This window comes from Xiphias gladius, chromosome 8, assembly GCF_016859285.1.
Source record: "Xiphias gladius isolate SHS-SW01 ecotype Sanya breed wild chromosome 8, ASM1685928v1, whole genome shotgun sequence".
Classification (NCBI taxonomy): Eukaryota; Metazoa; Chordata; class Actinopteri; order Istiophoriformes; family Xiphiidae; genus Xiphias; species Xiphias gladius.
The window spans coordinates 6,727,629-6,746,196 of NC_053407.1; the positions used below are offsets into that span (position 1 = coordinate 6,727,629).

General features: G+C 38.5%; 1 protein-coding gene across 1 annotated transcript in view; it reads right to left on the reverse strand.

Moving 5' to 3' along the window:
* hydin (HYDIN axonemal central pair apparatus protein) overlaps nucleotides 1-17,613 on the reverse strand; it is a 71,859-nt gene extending 54,246 nt beyond the window's left edge. Inside the window, exons 1-7 of the mRNA XM_040132204.1 lie at nucleotides 17,608-17,613; nucleotides 17,274-17,473; nucleotides 16,622-16,746; nucleotides 4,165-4,370; nucleotides 3,525-3,692; nucleotides 2,152-2,251; nucleotides 172-290 (exon numbers count right to left, since the gene is read on the reverse strand). Of these exons, the coding sequence (XP_039988138.1) occupies nucleotides 172-290; nucleotides 2,152-2,251; nucleotides 3,525-3,692; nucleotides 4,165-4,370; nucleotides 16,622-16,746; nucleotides 17,274-17,473; nucleotides 17,608-17,613 (924 nt within the window). The remainder of the gene's footprint in view (nucleotides 1-171; nucleotides 291-2,151; nucleotides 2,252-3,524; nucleotides 3,693-4,164; nucleotides 4,371-16,621; nucleotides 16,747-17,273; nucleotides 17,474-17,607) is intronic.
* Nucleotides 17,614-18,568: the final 955 nt, after the last annotated feature.

Below are 18,568 nucleotides of genomic sequence, written 5' to 3' on the forward strand. Positions count from 1 at the left end.
GTCAGGTTTTTTAGCTTAGGCATGGAGATGTCACACACAAGCTGCTTACTACTTTGAGAGCCACAGTTTAGAAATAAATGGTATTCATCAAGCTCACCAGATTACTAGCATGTCCTAACCAATAATTTTTCTGAAGGGACACAAATATTCACTTTGGTGTAACTTTCTTACCTCATAACAGTTTTTGTCATTGATGAATACATTTTTCATATCCAACAGGTTATAGTTGAGCTGGAGTTTAGGTCCCACGCCCTCACCCTTGATTGTGAGAGCTAACCGAGATTCACGGCCTAAGGCCAGCCAAAGACAGACAAAGGAAATATTCATTACAAAGACATACACAGAGAAGGAGAACACAAGGAGCTGGGAATTGTAACAACAAAAATATGTTAAAATTGACAATTTAATGTTTAAAGAGAACGCCGAATCAAAAGTAAGTCCAAATACAAAATGTCTAAACTACTTGCTAAACATTTTATTTATTTCAGCCTCTTTCTACTTCTCTCCCTGTAAACCTGGGCATGGGAGGTCTATCCATCAATTTTGCTTAGTAAGCTTTTAAAGCTTTTTGCAAAATGAGGAATCAGGGTATAGTAGTCTCCAGTCCAGCTGTCATTGACCTAGACTGGTCAGGTCTTCACCTGCCTCAGAAAACATGGAAATTAATGTAAATCTAGCCTCCGGCTCAGAAGACACACGTGAAAGCCACATGCAAATTTGCCACAAGCCTTTTACTACAACCGGGATGATAAGAATATACTAGGGCCTCATGACTGGATTGTCTAATATGAAAATTAGATCACGTAGCAATGAGTCCTCCAGTGGTTAAGGCATTTAGTCAGATTTAGGGGTTCATTTGTAGTGTTTCAACTAAGTTTTATTGTGACTATCACTCTGAAGGAGAAACGAACAGAGAAGAGACATAGCTGAGAGAAGCAGTTCGCCTCTGATAATAAGTAAACAGACAGACACGGTTTGCTACCCAGAATTGCCTGTCTAACCTTTGTCTGCACTGAGGCACTACCCACTGAGGGAAGGAGGATCTTTTATGTGTAAGCCAAAGCCATTGATTTACAGCAGTAGTGTACAGATGGCCTGAAGTTGTTAAAACAATCAATTCCGAGGTTAAAGAATACACAAAAGAATGGAGTTTTCCTCTGGTTCGCAGAGGGTTTTGGTTCAAAAAACATGCTGTGTCACTATAAAATTTGATCTCAAATCCCCAAACTCAACCCCAAATTCATTTTAACATTGAAGAGATAACTTTGGAAGCTCACCATATGTTTATACACAGTTAATTGGGCCCTATCTCAGGGCTATCAGGCCTACCAAAAATAGATTGTGCTCCACATCTTGCACTATAATAGATCCTAAACGACCAACTGTGATTAAACTTTGCTTCCCTACACATATTTTCGCTGTGTGTAAGAGTGTTAATGCAGACAAAACCCAGATTTAGGCTGGAAGAATGGTGGAAGCTATTTAGTTCTTTACCTTGGATACAGTCCTTAAAACATTGTGTAAGTTGTTTTAAAGAGGCAAATTGGTTGTATTCAACTGCATCTGGGGGGTTTCATGGACTTATGTGTATGCATACTACTAAGATGATGACTAAGTTTTGGATGGTGGCACAGACGGAATCTTGAAGAATAGGTGTGACATTGAGACTTGCATTTCAGCGCAAAGACATACTAAAAGAGATATCCAATATGAATTAAAACATAAATATTTATTTATGTCCAATCCATATATAGCAGAAATGGAATCATTAGCTGTTGACACATGGTTGTTTATGTTGCTTGTGTCGTCAGGGGCCGGTTAGTTAAATTGTCTGACTCTAATGAATCCTGTAAAAAGATAAAGAGTCTACCACAATGCTAGCAGTTTTCTGAGGCCATATTTAGGCAGAGTAGTGTTGTAGGCTAAATGCTAACATTTGCATGCCTGACATGTTTACAGTGACAATGCTAACAAGGGGGAATCTGGGGGACATGAATATTTATACAAGATTTCATGTTAAACTGGCATGTTGCTAGCGTGGCTAAAAACTAAAACTTGATAATTGTTACTGTATTGTAACGATACATGAAATACTTTGCTTCTGTATGTGAATCCCAAAATAAGTGTTTTAGTGTCTATTTAAACACTGACCTGTGACATCACAATATATGGTTTGTTGGTAAAACTTTGCCTCCTCAGGCTTGAAGACAATGGTGAACTGTGCAGTAGTGTTGGGCCATATTTCACCTTCCTGAGCCATATGAAGACAAAAAGAAAAACAATTATTTTACTGAAAGGATATAAAGCAGACATGCCTCTACACTGCAAATGCAAATTTCTCACAGACAAAAAAATAGGGAGGATTCAAGGCCTTTATAAATATATGTCGCTGAGAGCCTGATAGTGTGAGAGGACAAGAGGTGCTTTTTTTAATTTCGATTGGAATTCATCTGCAAGTAATTTCAGTGTAGAAAACAATGTGGAACTTGATTGGTGCTTTAGTCAGGCTCAACTCTGAACACACACTAACTTCATCTAACACTTACTATTGTGGTGTGTGTGTCTGTGTTAGTGTGCATGGGTTGGTGGGTACACAGTATGCACAAGGGTACACATTTCTCACAAATGCCCTCTTGAAGTTTGTTTTGTGACTGGCCTACAGACTCATTACTCTCTCCCCTGCGCTTTCACTCTCTCCTGCCCTCTCTCTGTTTTTCATTTCATTCCCTCTCCTTCTGTCCAGGGAACCTGACCTGAGCTGAGCAGAGGAGACAATGGCAGAAAAGGGGGGCGGTAGTGTCAGAACAGGTCGGGCTATCTGTAGGTCCCTGCAGTGTTTACTTCAGGCTGAGAATTTACTTGTAGTGGTGGGTAACGTGGTGTTTGACCAGTGTGCATGCAGAGACTCATGGAGATTAGAAGGGGGAGAGTGTAAACCAGGATATTTTCTGTAGCTACAAGTTACAGATGTCCCGTAAACGCCTCACATGCAGACTATTGATAGATGCTACAATTTATCAATGTGCACTAAATGCCTCATATGCAGGCTTATACTAGACACTAGCCAGGCGGTTACGCACAAAGAAGACTCCAGATACTCAGATACTGCAGCACATGCAACTCAGACAGGTGTGTTGCAAAAATTAGTTAGTTTGAAAAGAGTGAAATAAGCCGATTCAATGTAAGCTTTATCTAAATTGAAACTGAGTGATTTTTATCTACCTGGGCAGGTCTTAATCTACCCGGGTGGGCTGCCCAAGAGCCCCCAGAGCCGATGTATGAGAAAAGCTGCACTGGGCAGAAAGGCCCAGCCCTTGACTCTCCTGTCACTCACGAGTCAGACTGGATTTACATGTGAACAATAGAGATTAATCTTAATTGTTTGTAACAGTTTCACAATTTCAGATCTGATCTTTTCAGAGAAATTCACAACAGATTCTCAGAACTCATTTCTGTCTTTCTGGCCATCAGACTGCAAAAGGTAGAGGTTACAGAGACAAGAAAACAAACAGACACAAACATACCACTGGTTCCACAGTTATGCAGCTGTTTGAGATGGCCAGGAGGTGATCCTTTGCAGCCTGGCTTCTACATTTCTTTAGGGCTCTGGCCAGCAGCGGGAGGCAATGGATCACTGTGGGGTCAGACACAAACTCTTTCTCCTCCCTCTCCTCCTGCTGGAGTACTGAGCTCTCCCTAGAGAGAAGGAGGGTGAAAGGCAAACCAAAGAGACATACAAAGAGGCAGGAGAAGAACAAAGAGTTGCCAACAGAAAGAAAGGGATGGACACCTGAGCTATTTCTGGCAACGTACGCTTTGGTAAAAAGAAATACAGCACAGCAGGCAATTCAACACCAATCAGCCACAAAATTAAAACCAGATACCAGTTTTAATGTTGCTGATTATCGGTTTATACTGTATGTGAAACTCAGCATGGAAAATATCCAAAGATGTTTCAGTAAAGTTACACATTTGAAAGGCCAGCACCACAGTTTAGCTAATTTTATCTGATTTTAGCTAATTATACACCATCAGTGTACTTCCTACATGTACACAGAGAGATGGAGAGGGGATGCTTACACAGCCCAAACTTCAAAAAAATCGATTCAAAATCACAGTCTTGAATGGTCTGTGTACTTTTGTGTGTACGCATCCTCACTGTACATACCTCAATAAGCTTAGTTGCTCCTCTTCCTGGCTCAGCCACATTGACCAAGAGTATTGAAGAGGGATATCACTCCTGTTGGTAAGAGACACTTTGTGTACGTTGGCCAGAGATATGTAAGTCTTCTTCAACAAGACAGAGTCAGGCTCAAGATGGATGTTAGATTCTTCACAATCCCCATACAAGCTGATGTAAACAACTTCACCTGAGCAGAAGACATGCAAAAAAAGCAGATACATGCAGAAGTGCAAACGCACACATCAGTGCACAGACAATACTGGTAGATATTAGACATTTGATTGTGAGCGATTGATTGTTCCCTAGAGTAATAAAATAATGAATATTTAAGTGCCAAGTGCCAGGCTAGCAAAACTGTAAATAGGGGGTCTCTGAAATGAACATGGCATTGTTATGAAGCTAACACAGCTTCAGGACTCACAGGATTAAACTGATGCTACATGCTGAATTATCTGCACACTCCCAAAAAACAACACAACAAAAACATGGCAAATGTGTATAAAGTTAAAATCTATGAGGTAATATAACCCATAGCCAGAGCTACTATACACTAACGTAGGGGGTTAGTTAGTGCATTTTGAAAATAAAGTTCAGAACTAAAGCAAAGAAGATATAAACTTAACTAGTTATACTATACCAATATTTTAAAGAGAAGCAATAAAAATACAACTACAGACAGGTGAAAAATTAAAGGTAAAAGCAACATAAAGCATCTTAGTAAGGTGTTGGGCCATCACAAGCCAACAGAACAACTTCAATCCGCCTTGGCATAGATTCTACAAGTCTCTGGAACTCTATTGGAGGGATGGAACACCATTCTTCCAAAAATATTCCCTCATTTGGTGTTTTGATTATGGTGGTGGATAACACTGTCTTATTCCTAGGTCCAAAATCTGCCATACATGTCCACCTGGGTTGAGATCTTGTGACTGCAAAGGTCATAGCGTATGATTCACATCATTTTCATACTCATCAAACCATTCAGTGACCCCTCATGCCCTATGGAATGGGGCATTTTCATCCTGTTTCTCCATTAAAATTTCAGGTTTTTCCTTAAATTTGTCACCCGTTTGTAGCATACCCTCAGGAAACAAGCCCTGCCCTCTCACCTTCTCCAAACCAATGCCACACATTTAAGTCCATTTCTTTTCATTCTTCATTCAGTACATTACATGCACACTTATATTCCACTATTATTCCGAATATGACAATATTTGGTCATGTAAACAACTTATTCCGTTTGGGTATTCCAAATTTGGCCTCATTCAAAATTTAGCATTGTCTAATTAGACATGTGGGATATGCCGATATTATTCGGGTTTTAGGAGCATTCTTTGGCACATATACAGCGCATTCGGAATATGCGTCTCAATTGGGGTTTTTACAGCAGTTTGCAACACATGGCTTTTTGCCTGTTTACAGTCAACACTCTGCATTGTATACAAACCAACTAGACAACAGTTTGCAAGGCTGGGGTAGAGATGCATGCCCAAAAGAAAAGCCCACATTTCTGGAGGAGAAACACACCTATTTTAAACATTATGAAAGACTTGGATATCAACAGGTTTTTAGATATGTGGAAATATCACAATGCCGACGTTTTCAATAAGACGGTTGAAGGAATGAAAGAGCAGGCTTTGTTCGCATCTTCAAACAAGGCCTCCATCTTCGGGGGCATTTTACATTAATGCACGGCTGCATATAAACAGGAATATTAGTTGAATATTCATTTTCATTAGCCATGTAAACAGCTTAGTAGAAATATTGTCTTCTTCAGAATAAGGGCAAAAGCCAGAATATTTTGTGCATGTAAACATAGTGATTGTCATGATTGGGGTGTGGGTAGAGGGGGTCAAGGGCCAGTTCTTTTTTGCCTATTTTAAGCAAAATGTACATGTTTGGTAAGTTAGCTGACACCTTCCAAAGTGGAACCCATTTACTCACGCTGTCTGTAAAATATACACACTTTGATGCAGCAGTAGTGTGACACTGTGTGACTTCTCATCTAAATGTCCCAATCTAAGAAGTCTGTCACCAGTCTAGTCTAGTTTTGTCTCTTTGTCTCATGTTTGCAAAACTATACATGACCAGAAGAACTACTAGTTTTCTTTTTACCACTTATTTACGCAGCAAACTAACTGGGAGCTAATTCCTAATTAAAGCAATTACCTAAAAGTGTAGTTGCAGGGGGGGGAGACAGTTACACTCTGATATACTGTACATACAGTTTCCAATAGGAACTGCCAAGCACAACAAAATCCTATCTACTGAGCAGCTACTGCTGCTCCTCTGGGAGGCTCAGGCCTAATGTGGGCACGAAATAGAGGAGAAAGTCACAGTGGAGTCAAGGACAGAACACAGTGTCTAGCTTTGAAAGACTGGATCTGGATCAAAATGAGCCTTGCAGAGAGATTAAAATGGTTTTTAAAATATCCTGTTTTGGCATTGAAAACAATTTATTTTATTATGTTGCTTAAGCCTTTTGAGTTGCAGCAATGTGAAGTATATCAGGCTGAAATAAATGTAAAAGGTTTAAATTATAATGTAGTAGATTTGAGGTAAATATGATTTCCCAGCACAACATATTACAAAATATGGATCTCTAGAGTAAAGTTTCAAAACCACATGCCACAAGAGACAAAATCCTTAATGGTTAGTAGGACATCTAATGAGTCTCTGTGGTAGTAACACATTGCCACGATCTCAGTGTGCACACTTCCAACAGTGAAAGAAAGAGCAACAATAACAAGCAACAAAAATAAGATGCAAAACTAAGTTTTGTATAAAGCCACCAAGAACAAGGTCTCATGTAAATTTAGTGTTTGTTTACATTCAAATCAGAAGGACTGGAGCTTTAGCCTGTAGAAAAACACCACTTATCCTTAGATTATTTATATTTGTATACCTGCAGAGGTTACATTTTTCAAACAAGTACAAATTTCCAGTATAAGTCCGACCCAACACACACAGGAAACCCCTCGGGATACAATATAAGGGGATGTCTGAATTCTAATTATGAGTTGTCTGGGCTCTGAACTCTACAGCGTTCTCCTCTCAGTGTGTTTCTGTGGTCCATAATTTCTTTCATAAATTTCCCTAGTGACAAATGAAACACAGATACCTTGATCAGTAAAATTACTAGAAATGAAAACTGGGATCAAAGTGACATAGAGGATTTTGTCATCTGAAAGCAGTCCAATAGGTATTTCATTTTATTGGGACTGCTGTCCTTTTCAACATTTGTCCTTAGCCAAAAAAAAACCATGGAGACTTGCCATTAATTATTTCTTACTTAGAAATTTATTTGCCCATGTCGTTCCTTTGGTCCAAACACAATGAGTGCCTAACTCACTGGGACTGAGGTACAATTGCTCTGAAATGCAGATTCAACACATGGCAAGCGTTTTGGAGGATTGATGGTTACTGTGTAGAACAGTGAGTGAAATCCTGCTCTTGGCCAAGTAACAGAAACTTGACTCAGTTTCGACAGTCCAAACATTTTGTGGACTGAAATGATACTAGTGCACTTCCACTGATGTGAATCTAAGGATGTTGAACTAAACAAGGACACAGTGTGATGCAAAGTAGCCAAAATGAGGCCCAGCACATTCATCCAATTGCAAAGCTGAACTGCTAGCAGGTTCAGGGCTGCAGTTCTGGACCTGCAGATCCTCTCCAGCCTGCAGCATCAACAGGAAAAGAAACTATACACCTCTAAAATTTTGCACCTGCAGTTAATGACTGTAACATATGCCTTTTAATAGCTATTATTAATGTTGTTTATAGCTACTGACATCAATTACAATTAAGTTATTAACTCTTTACAAGCTAACATTTGGTGTTTTACAGCCACAGGCTGAACTGTATTTAAATTATTTAACTTTTGCTAAAATGTGATACGGGTATACATCAGCTTATTTATCTATTCATTTTTTTTTGTATTTGTTTGAATGTCTGTTGGGCCTCTTTGTCAAAAATAAAATATTATGTGGGATTTTTGATTTTGCTGGAATTTATGGATTATATACAGTATGACTCACATGATTGTGTCATTGTTTTTATATTTTTTTTTTTATTTAATTTTCTATGTAGCTTATACTATATTTTTCACACCAATACAGAAACAGTGGCTTCAGAAAGCATTCAGATCTATTCTCTTTTTACACACTTCACTGAGTTTAAATACATTAAATTTCCATTTCTCTCCCTCAATCTACATTCAATATCCCAAAATGAAAAAGTGAAAACATTTTTAGAAATGCGTGCAAATTTATAAAAAATCAAGAACTGAAGTCTCTTATTTTCAAAGGTATTTAGACCATTTGCTGTGCACTCTAAATTGTGGTCAGGTGCATCTTCTGTGCTTTCATCATCCTTGAGATGTGTTTAAAAATTGACTGGAGTCCACTTGTGGCAAACTGAACTGACTGGACATAGCTTAGAAAGGCACACACCTGTATACACCTGTATATATAAAGTCCCACATTTCACAATGCATGCCAGGACAAAAACCAAGCCATGAGGTCCAAGGAACTCTCTGGAGACCTCCAGAATAAGATTGTAGTGAGGCATAGATCAGAGTATAAAAACCATTTCTGAAAGCTCTGGATGTTCCCAGGAGCACAGTGACCTAAATAACTGTGAAATGGAAGAAGTTTGGAACCACCAGAACTCATCTAGATGTGCTATCCAGTCAAACTGAGTAACTTGGAAAAAAGGGCCTTAGCCAGGGATTTGACCAAGAACCCAACAGTCGCTCCAACAGAGCTTCAGAAATCCTCTGCAGAGATGGGAGAACCTGCACTAAGGATGACCATCTCAGCAACACTCTATCAATGAGGCCTTTATGATAGAGTGACTAGAAGGAAGCCACTTTGAGTTCTCAGTGGCAGGGACAGGAAGACTCGTCAGAATTGAGGGAAGGATGATTGCAGCCAAATACAGAGAGGTCCTTGAAGAAAACCTGCTCCAGAGTGCACATGACTTGAGACTGGGGCGACAGTTCACCTTTCAGCAGGACAATGGCCCGAAGCATACAGCCAAGACAACACTGGAGTGGCTTGGGGACAAGTCTCTGAATGTCTTTGAGTGGCCCAGCTAAAGCCCAGAATTAAACCCCATAGAAAAACTGGAGAGAGACCTGAAGATGGCAGTTGACAGACGCTTTCTATCCAATCTGATAGAGCTCGAGAGAATCTGCCAGGAAGAATGGGATAAACTGCCCAAATACAGGTGTGTAAAGCTTGAAGAGACTTACCCAAGAAGATTAAAATCCGAAGGGGCTTCTACAAAGCACTGAATGAAGGAGCTTTTGGAAATTAGAGACTTCCGTTTTTACTTTTTAATAAATTTGCAAAAATTTCTAAATTCCACTGTGTCCTTATGGTTTACTGAGTGTAGATTGATGGGCAAAAATGGCAAATTTATCCACTGACAATTCAATCTACAGCACAATTAAGTGAGCAAAAAGTGAAGGGGTCCTAACTCTTTCTGAAGCCAAACTGTGTATTTAAAAAATCTGATGAAAGTATTTTGGCCAACATTTATTTTTTTTTAACATAAACAAACACATTTTAATAAGGGTCCCTCAAATTTGGTTATAAAGTATTGTGACCAAGATACAGTATATACTGAGTAGGGAAAAATAAACTTTTTAGTGCTTTCTGGTTGAGCAACTATGTAATGACATTAAATTAAATTATTGCAAACATGTCTGGCATTTCTGTACCGCAATGGCTCGTTACTATTTAGCTAACATGTAACCTGATACCGATGTCAAAGCTAAAATCATCCGATAATATCATTCATGCTACCAATTGTACATATTTTCCTTCTGTTTTTGTCCACAGGTTTGCCTAAAGAAAATAACAAACTGAAGTACGTTAATTGAGAAAAACTATAACTGTAACACTAACTGTCTGCCTGTAAGTTGAGCAACTATTAAAATGCAAAAGCTATTTCTTTCTTTGCCTATAGAAGGCACCATCAACATGTCTACATTTGCAGGTCTAAATTACTGCAGCTATTATATTCCTTTCCTATAGTTGGTGTGGGCTAGGGTATGTGAAATGGGTATGAAAATGACCTAACAGCCCTAACAACCCCAACTTTCTTATTAGTGTCACAAACACAAGTCCTCTAAATACACAATTAGTGAGCATAGCCCAAGATTGGTTACCATGGTGACAAAAAATGACACTTAGTTCATCTTAGCCAATATGCAGCATGAAGGATGACAGAAATCCAATACACAAGACAGAAATTCAACCAGTACGTTTGTTACGGTAGACCATTTGTATCAGGTAATTAACTTGTTTATAAGAGTTAAATCTAATCAAATCTAAACTGGAGTACTGCATATACACAATAACAAATAAGCTGTTATCAAATCAACTGAACTTCATTTTGAACTTCAACTTCAGTTTAATTAGAATGCAAATGAGACTACATATTTTACAGGTTAAATATACAGTATATATGCTTTTTATATATAACATTCATTAAAACCAGTAAATTGTTTTAATGTTCTGGTTGATCGATGTAACATCAGACAGACAACTGTGAGACTAACTACACATAAGCATACAGGCAGAATCTCAAAGATACAGGTAAGAATGTTAATATAACAACAGGACTGAGGTCAGGAAATAAAGAAGGTTCATATTGAACAGCAACAGTAACAAAAATTAGGTAAACTAATAATGTTATAAAAGTAGAATCAGTTCAATGATTATACAGCCAGTGAAATTAGGAGGGGTCATAGCATAGGGAAATAAGTAGGTTTAAGCCTAGATTTGAAAATCTCAACAGAGCCTACTTCCTGAATTTACAAAGAGTTTAGTCCAAAGAAGGGAAGCTCCATGAGCAAAAGCTCTACCCCCAAAAGATTTTCAATTAAATCTAGGAACAGTTAAGTAAAACCAGCATCAAAGTAATGTACAGTAAAGGGTGTGATGGAGTATATGGAGTAATAAGACTGGACATTTTTAGCAGAGCAGCAACTTCGAAATTGCTTGGAAGTGACTGCTGGTTAACATGTAGTCTTATGAGCCACGTTTTCAGTCACTATTTCATATGTATTCCATTGTCTGACAAAAGAAACAGAAAAACATGTAAATGAGAGTGGCTGTAATGGGAATTCAGCTGTATTGAAATACTGTCTATGTTCTGTATATGCAGTTCCACAACAGTTTTCAACTACGTCCTCAATTCTGCACATTGACCACACACAGTCCAGCCATAAAGTAGGTTTTTTCATACCTAGTCTTGTTTCATGCAGGGCTACTGTCGGTCTGAATACAGCCTTACAGGAAGAGAGATGTATGTGTCATTGACATTTTTTGTTTTAAAGATCTAACCAAGTGGCAAAATGTACACAAAGAACAAAAGTAGTGCAATTACTGATCCATGTGGAACTCAAAATGAGTGACCAGAAGACAGCAGGGATTGAGCATGAGCTCCTCTGCTTATGCCACAGTCCCTCTAACAACTTTGTTTTCATTACCCAGATGAAGAAAAATCCCTTTCAATATCAATTTTTAGTTCAAATGAAATAAACTTAAACTGTTTCATCATCTTTAAATCACTAAAAGCTAATCATTAATTATTTGCAAATCAACTTGAGTTGCACTATAGAGTATTTATTTGTTTATTCATTCAAACTCATATTTGTTTTTTTCGTTACTTAATGAGGAGAATTCAGCTGAGATCAAAAATCTGTTTTTCAGCGTGATAAACCATAGTATGGGGGTATTGTTAAAAAAAAAAACTTTTCATATCAGACAACATATACTTTGATACCGATATAGCGGTGAAGGGCCAACATATTATTAGAGCCAAAAAAAAATATAATAACATATTGGGGTAGCTTTAAATCCATCTCTGCCTGGGCTTAAACATTAGCGATCAGAAGTGATTAATTGGGACCTGCGATACCTCATTTTTGACTAACACGAAAGCCTCAGTCATAGTGCAACTGTCCCAGTGTGTCTAATTTAGTTTTGGATGCATCAACAACAAACTGACCAGAAGTCCCGGTAGGGGGAAATATAAAACACTGACAAGTGTAGGTTGGTAAAATCTATACAACAACTACAGTATGTGCACCCTCAAGTAGTGCTCACGTTTACTTCCAACAGGCCGATTATCACTGAGATTTCCATCATTTACCTAGAGGTAGGGAGAGGGAATACAAAAAAGCCTGGCAGAGTTCCACAGGAAGGCCATTTTTTTGCTTTCACTCTGCAAGAAAGCCGTGAGATATCATCGTATGAAGAGGAAGAGAGAAAAGAACATAGAGGACAGAAGATGAGTGATAGGAGGAAATGAGGAAGAGAGAAAAAAGAATTGGGGAATACAGAGAGAAAAGCAATTATCTCCCAGCATCCAGATGCTATGACAGCAGTTGACAGGCAGGGAGAGCTGCAGCTTATTGCTAAACTTTCATCATAGCTGTCTACCAACCTGTCTTCCTTCCCGCTTGCTTTCTCTTCCCATATTTCTCTATGTTCACAGTGAGAACTTCTCAACATTTTCAGCTACCTTTGATTGCAGCACAAACAGCAGCTCCACAGTGTGTGTGTGTGTGTGTGTGTGTGTGTGTGTGTGTGTGTGTGTGTGTGTGTGTGTGTGTGTGTGTGTGTGTGTGTGTGTCTGAAGTTTGTGGAAACACATGGTTATACTTGCATTTGAGAATGTGTGTTTGTTTATGAGCTGCTTGCTGTTTGTGTGTATGTGCTGCTTTTCTAAGAGGCTGCTGTGCTGAAGTCCCGTCGGTGCTATAGCCCTGTCAAAGCAGATGCCTCAGCGCTCCCTAAGAGCTGTCCGTCTTTTCATTTAAATCAGCAGCAGTGACAGAGGAGAAGGTGGGTGTGTGATGAGAGGAAGCAGGGAGGGGAGGTTACTGGAGCAGCACAGACTCTCTACTCACTTTTAAGACAGAAAACGGATTGTCTAACAAACCAATGAAGGAAAACAAGTAAGCTGGGAACACTATTATTTTTCAAAGCTTCACTGGCTTTAAACTGACAACAGGAAGTGTGTACACGCTTTAAGTACTATGGTGTACTGAACACGCAAATTGACACACAACACTAACACATACATGCACACACATGCTACGTTGGCCAGCTTATACTAAAGTCTTCAATGGCCCCTCAGCAGAGTAAAGCCTTTTGCAAAATGCTGACCTGAAACATACATGAGTGTGAGGGAGTCAGGGAAAGGTGCTAAATTAAAAATGATAGTCTCTTGATGGGCTTTAAGTGGTGTTCTGGACCTGGACTAGCCCTCCCATTATAAAAGCTTAATGCTGCTGAATGCCATCACTGTTGCCACTCCTTCAGCAGGTCTGCCTATTTACATAGCAACACAGCACCCCTGCTCATTTAAGGACACGCACACAGGCGAAAAAAAAAAAAGGAATACTTTTACAGTACACACAAAAAGAAAAAAAAAAAACACTCATCCACAGATATATACAGAGAGATATGTTTTTTACTCAAAACAATCATCATTAAAGAGCTTCACATAAATCTTTTATCAGGTGTCTCTGCTCTGGGAAATACCTTCACAATAATTAAATGATAAACTCAAATATAAATTTGAAGTCAGAACAGTTCAGCTCTTATCCACCATAATCCAATCATAAACAAGCTCTTTTTGCTCAAGGTTACTTAGTTGCAGTAGAGTTTCAGGACTACTACCGATAACAAAATCACGGTTGTGTCAGCATGCTACTGAATTTTCACAAAAACACGGACACTCACACACAGTAAAAACATGGGCAGTGCACCGTCATCTACCCAGGAGATGCATAGCTAACAAGAATGAACTCATTTTTTTTTTCTCTATGGTACACAACTGTTGTACTGCATTTGTTAAAAATCATGGGATTTTTCTACAACTTTAAGGGAGGTTTGTATCTGATGTTAGTAGATTTCTGAAATTACCTTTAGAGGACACTTTGATATGGGCAGCTTGGGTAAGGACTACAGCTGATCTGATCCTGATTTAAGAATCTCCCTGCTTAATAAACTTAGCCAGTCCTTTTTGCTGTTGCTATTTTTAGCTGCCTGGGAGTATATGTGAAATGAAAAATTTCTCTTTTCCCATCATAACAAAGTACAGTATAGAATTGGGTGTAGTTTGCCAAGTTACGTAAGCTGATGAAACTGCACTGAAATTTTATGTTTTTTAAGTTAACATAACATGTTTGTCTTCAATCAAGTGACTAAAAAAATACTATTTTAATATACCATTCTCTAAACTCATGTAAGGTGTTCAAAATGGGGTGAACTAGCAGTCTAAGCCCCAGTTTAATCATCTCATACAATTTTTGCTGAACAGGATAGAAGCCACACACTGATGTTTTCAAGCAACTTTCTCCTTTTGACTCAAATTGATCCCCCTGTGTACATACAGGAAAAGTCAAAAGCTCCGCCTTTTTGCCTTTGATGTTAAGGAGTCTGCCTAATTGTGAAAGCAACCAAGACTACCCTAAAAAACGAGTGACCACTGGGTGCAAAACTATAGTCCGGTATAAGAGTGGGTAGAGCCCCAGAATCCCTCAAAAAATACTGTTAACAAGGTTATCACAAATGAGCAGATCTGTCACAAATACAATAACTAAAAAGCATGGGTACTAAAGCAAAATTGTCACAGTTTAAACTAATAAACACAATTTAGTTTCTTGTTATTCATCGTCGTTTTTTCCACAGAAATAACATTCTAGTGATTGTTTCAATGCAATAGCAACATTGACTGCAAAATCTTTATGATCACAACAGATAACTAAATTGTGATTATACTGTCAGTCATACTGGTGTATAAGCACTGCTAACCACTTGTTGTCTGTGCTGTAGTATGCAAATAATTGTTTTATGAGTAGCCATTTGAAAAAAATGCAGCCAGTCTATCCAATTTCCAATCACTGGCCCAGTGACACACAGATTGTGATGAATTACTGCGTATGCTAATCCCATTAAGATGTAATTTGAGAAGAAATCAGAGCTGCTGAAAGGAGAGGAGAGGAGAGGAGAGATAACAGGCCCTTAGAGAAAGCTGCATTGAGCAGTAAATACTATTCACTATAGCCATCATAGGCTCAATCCCCACCATGCTTGCAGCCCAGTACCCTAAGGATGTTCTCTTTTCATTACCATTACTTATTTCACCTTTGACTTCATGGCCCCAAGGAGACACAAACACACATACACACCCACACAAGCTCCAAAATACCTTGTTAGTATCTACTCATCTTTTACACCCAAGGTTAAAGGATTATTCTGAATCCAAAACCAGCCCCATTCATACCTGCACACAAAGTCAGTAACACAGCATATTAGGTTTAAATCAAGCAGTAAAAAAAAGACAATTAGAAAGGAGACAATGAGCAGTTAATTTGATCGGCTTGGTATGTAGATAGAAAACACTGATAAGGGCTTCATATGCGACAGAGACAGTAAAACACAGTCATGCATTAATATTGAAAGTACAGAATGAAACAAACTGGCCTCGATCTGTCAAAAGTGAACGCTTATCTATGACTGTCCTTGTCATTAAACCTGGAGCTGGACAGAGGAAATTACATTTACCATGGTTTTGTGTATGCATGTGTGTGCGTGTCCGTGTGTGCTGATGGTGGGTCCTGTTCCCATTCTTCTTCAGGGTTACCGTTGCTGCAGAGAGAAAATCTTATTATGGTGTTTACCTCCATGATTATAGCAGACACATTCATCCTTTTAGTTCTACACCATTTGACACTGCTGATTATGCAAACATCTTTGCTAGTTTCATCCGTGTGTGTGTTTGTTGTGTGTGCCTGTGTGCCAGGCCATAACTGATATAATGAGACAATGAGACAATGTACTTGTGGCAATACTTCTTTTATAGTCTGAAGTCTCACTGTTTGGGTTCATGCTTGCATGTGCCTATTAATGTGTAGTTATGTTGATAGAATATTGATATTATTACATGACATTTATAGTTCAAATTCATATAAGACTGTCAGATTTTGATGAAGCCCAGTGAAATTTATTTCTGTGAAAAAGTGTTTCACAAGAAGAGACAGACAGATTGAGAAGCACATTCCGACAGCTCAGACACAGATCTTCTGAAAATTCACCTCCTCTCTTCTATGGAGGAATTCTGAGTATACTAAAATTTAGTTTCCAGAAACATGCTTACATGAAAAAATAACAAAGCTGATGAGAAACACACTGTAACAAGGTCCTTCTTATTATTAAAAAAAATCTAGATATGCTGAGTAGGTCAGCTATAAATATTTTACTACTTTCTACTTTTTACTCCTACTTTTATTTTGGGTAAAATTACACTGAAACTAGTGTTATCAAAAGCTGTGGTCATAACTTCTTTTTAATTTATTTGTGGCACAGTTTTGTAGCTTTGTTTGTTTATAGAGGTCTGAATTTCTCTCACCAGTATCGTAGTGTAGCAGCAGGTCCTGGCTGTGGTCTCCTGTGGTAATGGGATGGAAATCCACAGTCACCTGCATGCTCTCACCTATATCAAGAGTCCCAGAGGAGGGCGTCACTGAGAAAGGCCTGGAATAAAATTAAATAGAATAGAATTTCACAAGATGGAATAAAAAATAGGCTTGGCTTTTTATAAATATACAGTACACAAACACGCACGCACACACGCACACACACACACACACACACACACACACACACACACACACACACACACACACACACACATATAATAACCAAGGTACAATGTCCTTTCAGAAAATGGCACAAGAAACCCAAGTGTTCAATAAAACTTTTAATTATAATCATTATTAATTACTTTAAATGTTAATTAAATATCTATCTAACAGCAAGTACCATTATATAGTTCTTGAACACTCGCTAAGGAAAGTATTTGCTGTCAAGTTGTGATTCTGGGTTAATGCATTAATGTAAAAATAAACTCTCACTTGTCCCTGACAAGTGTGTGTTGTCACACTTTCTGGTTATATAATAAGGGCTTTTAAGATTGAAACTATCTGCTGTATAATAAAATATCATATATGAAATCAATCAAAAAAACAGCAGACATTAACCCATGCTGTACAGACTCTAACCTCTGTGTGTGCAGCTTGAACTTTGCCTTGCTGTTTCCTATGTTGCGGACTAGCTGAGTCCTCTGTGTAGAGGCTTTCACCAGACAGAGGGGTAAATGGAGCTCATCTCGAAAGTCAAGAATGGCACGTGGCCCAATGGCACGGATTGGGACCTCAAACCGCTCTCTCTCTGTCACACAAAGCAGTCTGTGGTGGTAGTCCTGAATGAGAAATATATCAAAGAATCATTTTTATTTAGTTAATTACCTAGCAAACTTTTGTTTTAAGTATTTTCTGCTTAATATGTGTGCACACCGCTTAGCAAAGCAGCAACAAATCTGTAATAAGAGTCTACAGCCATGCTAGCGGCTCTATCAGGCTGTGCTTAGACACACAGGTTATTTGAGCTTAATACTAACATCAGCATGCTAACATGCTCACAATGACAATACTAGACTAGTAGAACGCATATCTCACCCTAGGTAAAAAATGTGCTATCTGTCAATGTTAAGGAAAGTGATAATTCTTGTATCTGCCCCTTTAACTGGGTCCACACCAAGAGCTAATGGGTTCTTCCTTGCCCATGCCCCATCCCTCCATCAAGTTCCAACTTCATAGAAGCACTAGATATAGAGTCAGGGGATCACCAAAGTCAGAAGGATTCATCCAACTGTATGGGGACCACGAATATTTCTACCGAATTTCTTGGTAATCCATTCAATAGATTTTGAGATATTTCAGTCTATACCAGTGAGGTGGACTGACCAACCTGACAAACTGACATTGCCATCCCTAGAATCAGGCTGCTTAGCATGCCAAAACTGTTAAGTTTGGTGACCACTATAAAACAGCCACAACACACATAATGGATTATGTTACCTTTAACATTTGCTACATTACATTTTGACCTTTCCTTCTCAGTTTTCACTTTCACCCACAGTATCAGTAAAAGAGATGACAAAAGGATGTGCTAGTGTAATTCAATGCCTGACCCTTGACCCTTAACCTTCTGACTCTTACCTAGCTGTTGACAGAGATTTGTAGACAAATGCAAAATAACTGCAACCATTTAATTCATAATCTTTCATTGTTTTCGTATTATTTATTTAATCTATGTACTTTTGCTATATTATTGTTTTCAGTGGGAGTGCTTACTTGTAGTATTATTTTTCTAATTCCAGATTCTTACCCACATCCTTTCCTCTGCTTCCCTGCAGGTCTGATTACGGCTTCATCTAATCATCTAATCTAAATTCTACATGTTACCATGATGCTTAACTGTGCTCTCTGAATCTAGCCTTCTGTGTATGTTTATT